Below are 6,231 nucleotides of genomic sequence, written 5' to 3'. Positions count from 1 at the left end.
TCTCCAAAAAAAAAAAAAAATTAAATCTGGTGCTTCCTCTGGCATGTAGGCAGAACACTGTATACATAATAAATAAATAAATAAATCTTGAAGAAAAAAATTGAAAATACCTTGTAATATCTAAAGTAGTCACTTTCAAGAAGTCTTTGTAGTCTTGGGAAAAGTTTGTAGTTATTAAATTTATCAATGGTCTCAACATCACAGGTACAATCATCCAGGTAACCACTAACCTGTTACAAAGAAAATGAAATATTAGATTTAAATGTCCCAGATATCACATGGTCTTTTCCTCACATAGTTATTAGAAAAAAGAAAGAAAGGAAAGCCTGCTATTTAGCAACCTTATCTTGCCACCCTCTCTTGATTCCTAAGATAGAGAATAACAATAATACAGCAAGCCTGTTGTTGTGTCTCTAGAGTAACACAGTGGCATTTCTATAGGGTCAGCTGAGCTCAGAACACAGAACTAGACCCCTAGCAGCTACCTTATGGCTCTTCCCTCCGGATCCAGCTTACCTGGCCAAAGGTTGGCACTAAGATTAAGAAGGAAGGGTGTGCCTCCCTGTGCTAGATTAACAAACAAGGAAACACCAGTCATATTTCATATTCCATCATGTGAACTAAGTAGCACACGCACACAGGCAAACCTATTAAAAGTAATGTAACATTAAGTAATAAGTATGTAATGATTAAAAAAATAGAAAAAAGAAAATGCACACACTATAGAGAAGAGACCCTGCACAACTTTGGTGTGGTATGTCTGCACTGTAAACTACACTGAAGATGACAAAGTGCACTGGCCCCTCACTGAAGAGCTACTGACAGCTGCTACAGGAGAGTCTGGTTTAGGGATGTGGTCCCTGGTAGGCTGACCATGCTTGGTGGTCAGCCCCACACCCATACAGCAGCACAAATTGATCTCAGTCAGTAGTTTTTTAAAAAGAACAGCCAAGTCCAGGTGGTGGCAGCACACGCCTTTAATCCTAGCACTTAGGAAGTGGATGCAACCAGCCTAGTCCACAGGGTGAGTTTCAGGATGACGCTTACACAGAGAAACCCTGTCTCAAAAAACAAACAAAAAAGCCAACAAAAAGAAGTGAGCTTCTTTTCCAGAGGACGCATTTGGCTCCCAACACCTATCAAGTGGCTGACACGGCCTGAAACTCCAGCTCCAGTGCATCCAGTGCCTTCTTCTGACCTTCCTATGCAGGGCACTCAGATGACATACCCCACAGATACATACATATACATAATTACAAATAAAAAAATTACTAAGAGCCAGGCATGGTGGTTTATGCAGAGGCAGGAGAATCTCTGTGAGTTCAGAGCCAGCCTGACCTCCAAAGTGAGTTCCAGAACAGCCAGGACCATTACAGAGAGAAACCCTGTCTCTGTGTAACCAAATACACATATTTCATTTTTCATATACATATAATATATATGTATTATATATAATAAGAAAGCAAGTTATAAAACCTTATTAAAACATTCCATGCATGTTTTCCTGTACTATGTAAAATCCTGTGCTATCTTATTAAAATACTGAATGAATATGTTTGTTGACCAAGGTTTTCTGTTCCACCCAGTCCTTGCAGTTTCTGTTGTCTGAGGTTTTCTGTCCTGCCTGGTTCCCGCAGTCGTTAAGTCCAACCCCCCAAAATAAATCACACAGAGGTCTACATTAGGTATAAATTGATTGGCCCATTAGCTCAGGCTTCTTATTAAGCGAGGCACTCACATCTTACTTCTGTGGCTGGGTCAGGACTGCAGAATAGGACTTCCTTCTTCCCAGAATTCTCCTGTTCTCATTGACCCACCTCTACTTCCTGTCTGGTTATCCTGCCTATATTTCCTGCCTGGCTATTGGCCAGGCAACGTTTTATTAGAATACAATTGACAGGGTACAAACCATTGTCCCACAGCATATTTACCTTGTACTATGTGAAATCCTATACTATCTTATTAAAATACTGAATGAATATGTTTACCTTGTGCTATGTGAAATCTTGTACTATCTTAAGAACAGTGAAACTCAGTACAGAAACCTTTCACCTAAAAATAAGAATATAGTAATAGCAATGCCCCAAAACTAACACTTTTTACTGATTTTTCTGGTCTTACTTATTTTCTAGAAGTCTGTTCCACATAGTCTATCATATCTATTTTAGTTCCTTTTGAATGTATAAGGATAGAAACCACCTACTACTTCTCGCCTTTCATTCAAATCATTTAAAAGAATGACTCAGAAATAGCACAAAGATCAAAAAAAGACCGGCAAACCAGAGAGAGCCAGTCACAAACGGAAAAACAGAAAAACCTGAGCTTGAAGCTAAACACCCCAGGAGCTCAGTGCCAAGGTGAAAAGAAACCTGCAGGACACGGCTAAGCACTGTTGCTTTGGGGATGCTCTCACTTCATCTTCTACCGGCTCTCCTGGGTGCTTCCAGAACATTCCACATGATAAGGCAGTATGAGAACCCCTCACTTTCCTGTCTGTCTCTATCTCGACAACTAGATATAAAATCCTTGAGGTAAAAAGGTGTTTGTTCACCTGTGACCCAGGCCTGCAGCCCTATGCTTCTGTAGATGACACAGACGACCTCAATGACCACTCATGGAGTGGGGTAGGGGTGTGAATGAATGACGGCTGCCCATTGCTTCTCCTGAGGAGACACACCTCACTGTCTACACACGAGCTTGGTGTCCCAAGCTCAAGCGCACATCTGGCAGTGGCACACTCACAACCAAGGAATATAGGCAATGAGGACAACCTTCTGTGCCCCACCTTCTGTCTCCTCACATGGCATTCGAAAGTGCACCAGAGGAAGTGCCAAGCCAGGAAAGAACGCAAGATCCCCAGAGCTGAGGTGGCACACAGCCAGGAGACTACAGAGGGTCAGGAGACGCACACATGGGAGACTTCTAAGCCTTCTGCCTTTTACCCTTCATGTGAAATTGGCCGTGTTCTCCACACAACCACAGGGAGCAGGGTGACTAAGGACACAAAATAAAAATGATAGGGTTTCAACAGATTCAAGAGCTCAGTGAATTCAGAGGCCAAAGGACAGACAGCAGAGCTGTGCAGGCCGGGGGCGGGGAGGCCGGGGGCTGTGTAGAACGCCATTCTTGGAAGAAGTCTCACAAAAGTGTGATGCCAGCCTAGTTCTAGAAACTAGAGAACAATAGGCATGTTGCCAAATCAGTCACAAGAAAGGGTTATGGCAGAAATGCCACCAACAGAACCCACAGATTCTTAAGAAACAAATGAAAATCCTAGAACAAGAGACAGGTGCTAGATGCAACAAGCTCGGCCTGATGCTACACTTCAGACATCTGCTGCTCAGGGTAACCATGACACTATTCCCACTGCAAAACACAACTCCGCTTGTCCCGGGAATCTAAACTTGAAAATAAAAATGCACCCTGCTCCCCTCCCTAAGTGGTTAACATCTACCAAAGTTTGAAGTGCATTGCCCTAGACTTCAAGTGATAGCCAGCTTTGGGAAGAAGCCAAACTAATAACAGAAGGTAAAAAGGTCCGCACTGGTGTACAGTAGGTGTTACAAGATGTTTGATTTCACTGTGTAATAAGTAATAAATAAGCTGACCGGCCAACAGCTAGGCAGGATTACCAGGCACAAAGAGGATGCTGGGAAGAAAGGAAGAAGCATGGACAGTCTGCAGATAAGGTAAAAAGCCTCGGAGCAGCATGTAGATGAACAGAAGTGGGTTAATTTATAAGAGCTAACGAAAAACAAGCCTAAGCTATCAGCCAAGCCTTCATAATTAATAATAAGTCTCCTTGTCATGATTTAGGAGCTAGTTGGCGGGACAGAGAAAGACTTGCTCCAAGTAGACAGACAGAAGGACCTAGCACACAGTCTAGTCTGTGAGCGCTGCAAAGCCTCTCTCGCCTGTGGCAAGCTCCCAAAGGGCAGCCCCCCCCCATAGCCACCAAGCTCTGCAGTTAGATCTATGTAGGTTTAAGCTCATCCCTGTCACTGTGTTTTCCATAAAATAATAATTTCCATCTCACCGATTTGGTATCAGAATAATAAAATAAATGCTTGGAAATGTTAAATATCACAGAATTGGTATAAAGAAAAGAAATGCAGGGCTAGAGAGATGGCTCAGAGGTTAAGAGCACTAGCTGCTCTTCCAGAAGTCTTGAGTTCAATCCCCAACAACCACTTGGTGGCTCACAACTATTTATAGTGGGATCTGATGCCCTCTTCTGGCATAAAAAGGTATACATGCAGACAGAGCACTTATACACATCAAATAAATAAATAAATAAGCAAATAAATAAACAGAAAATAAATGCTTGAAAAATGTTAAATACCGCTATTAACCCAGCTCTACTTAAATGTTCTACTCCTCTCCAAAGCAGCCCACATTTCTTCAATGAGGAAGAAAGTATAGGCCTAATTCACAGTTTCTAACACTGGACTGTTCCAACCGTCCCGCTGGAATGAGGGACCCGATCATGGAAAACTAGCATGGGGTACGGGGTGGAGCACTCGGTTACTCTCCACTGACTACAGATGATTTAGTCAAATGCACTAGCCAAGGAAACATATGCATGTGCAATCACAAATATATATGAACAGAACCTGTGAGTCCACCCTCGTGAGTGGTATGTAAATGGTTCCAAGGCTGACCACTTTGTGTTGGGCAACAGTAAGGGGCTTATTCTTACAGGGAAAGGTACTTTTTAATTCATAATGAAAGACAAAACAAAACAAAAAACTTCCTAGTTGTCTTGTGTACAATACTAAGAAAGTCTAGCCCAATCATAGTTCATTTTGTTCTGACTCAAAGCACTGTAAGACTGTATTTTATTTTCGTTTAGTTTAGTGTTTTTTGTTTTTAATTTATTTATATTTGCATTGGTGTTTCAGCAGCATACATGTCTATGTGAAGGTGTCAGATCTTGGAGTTACAGACAAGTGTGAGCTGCCATGTGGGGGCTGGGAATTGAACTCCGGTCCTCTGGAAGAGCAGTCAGTGCTCTTAACCACTGAGCCATCTCTCCAGTCCCCTTGTTTGTTTTTCTTTAGTTTTTCAACACAGGGTTTCTCTGTAGCTTTGGAGCCTGTCCTGGAACTAGCTCTTGTAGACCAGGCTGGCCTCAAACTCAGACATCCGCCTGCCTCTACCTCCCAAATTGCTGGGATTAAAGGCGTGCACCACTGCCAACCAGGCTAAGACTGTATTTCTTGTACCTGATTTTTATGAAAAGCTTTTCCCAAGTGTGTCAATTAAGGAGAAGGAAGGAAGGAAGGAAGGAAGGAAGGAAGGAAGGAAGGAAGGAAGGAAGGAAGGAAGGAATTCAAATTAAAAAGGGAAAACTAAAATTATCAGCAGTATATACCACACAAGTTAAAATTATTAAATAAAGTCCAGGATACAAAAATTAAATCAAGAAAACAATTCAATTTACAATAGCATCAACAAATAAAATACTTCCGAAGACATGCCTCCTGGTGAGCATGTACTAAAACAGGAAAGCTGTTTACAGCTGTTTACAGTGGTGACTGCTAGGCATGTAAACCTCCAGACACGATGGAAACCAATGTGGATGCTCCCCAAGAAACTAAAAACAGCCATCACTGATCTAGCAATCTGACTTCTGGATACACACCCAAAAGAAATAAAACCACTGGCTCAACGAGACATCTCCACACCTGTGCTCCCTTCATCACACAGTATTCAAGACACAAAAGCATCTAAGTGTCTGACAAGGTAAGAGTAGATAATTTAGCTGGATGGTGGTGGCTCATGCCTTTAATCCCAGCACTTGGGGGGCAGAGGCAGGCATATTTCCATGAGTTTGAGGCCAGCCTGGTCTACAGAGTGAGTGCCAGGACAGCCAGGGCCACACAGACTAGATAACATGACACAAACACTACACAATGACTACTACTCTGTCCTTTGTGGCAACCTGAATGAATCTTGACGATACTGTACAAAGCAAAATAAACTAGATATAAAAAGATACTTCATGACCTCCTTCACTGGTGAGATCTAAGCTGGTCAGAAATCTTGTGCGCAAGCCACAACAATGTAGCAATACACAGATTACTAGAAATGGGTTAAATTAAGATGTAAGAGTTAGCCAATAAGAAATTAGAGCTAGCCGGGCGATGGTGGCGCACGCCTTTAATCCCAGCACTCGGGAGGCAGAGGCAGGCAGATCTCTGTGAGTTCGAGACCAGCCTGGTCTACAGA

At 42.4% G+C, this 6,231-nt stretch overlaps 1 protein-coding gene across 1 annotated transcript in view; it reads right to left on the bottom strand.

Moving 5' to 3' along the window:
• Ero1a (endoplasmic reticulum oxidoreductase 1 alpha) overlaps positions 1-6,231 on the bottom strand; it is a 44,396-nt gene that overhangs the window by 31,299 nt on the left and 6,866 nt on the right. Inside the window, exon 2 of the mRNA XM_005355387.2 lies at positions 111-230. Coding sequence (XP_005355444.1) covers positions 111-230 — 120 coding nt within the window. The remainder of the gene's footprint in view (positions 1-110; positions 231-6,231) is intronic.

This window comes from Microtus ochrogaster, chromosome 17 (assembly GCF_000317375.1).
Source record: "Microtus ochrogaster isolate Prairie Vole_2 chromosome 17, MicOch1.0, whole genome shotgun sequence".
Lineage (NCBI taxonomy): Eukaryota > Metazoa > Chordata > Mammalia > Rodentia > Cricetidae > Microtus > Microtus ochrogaster.
This window is presented reverse-complemented; position numbering and strand designations above follow the sequence as displayed.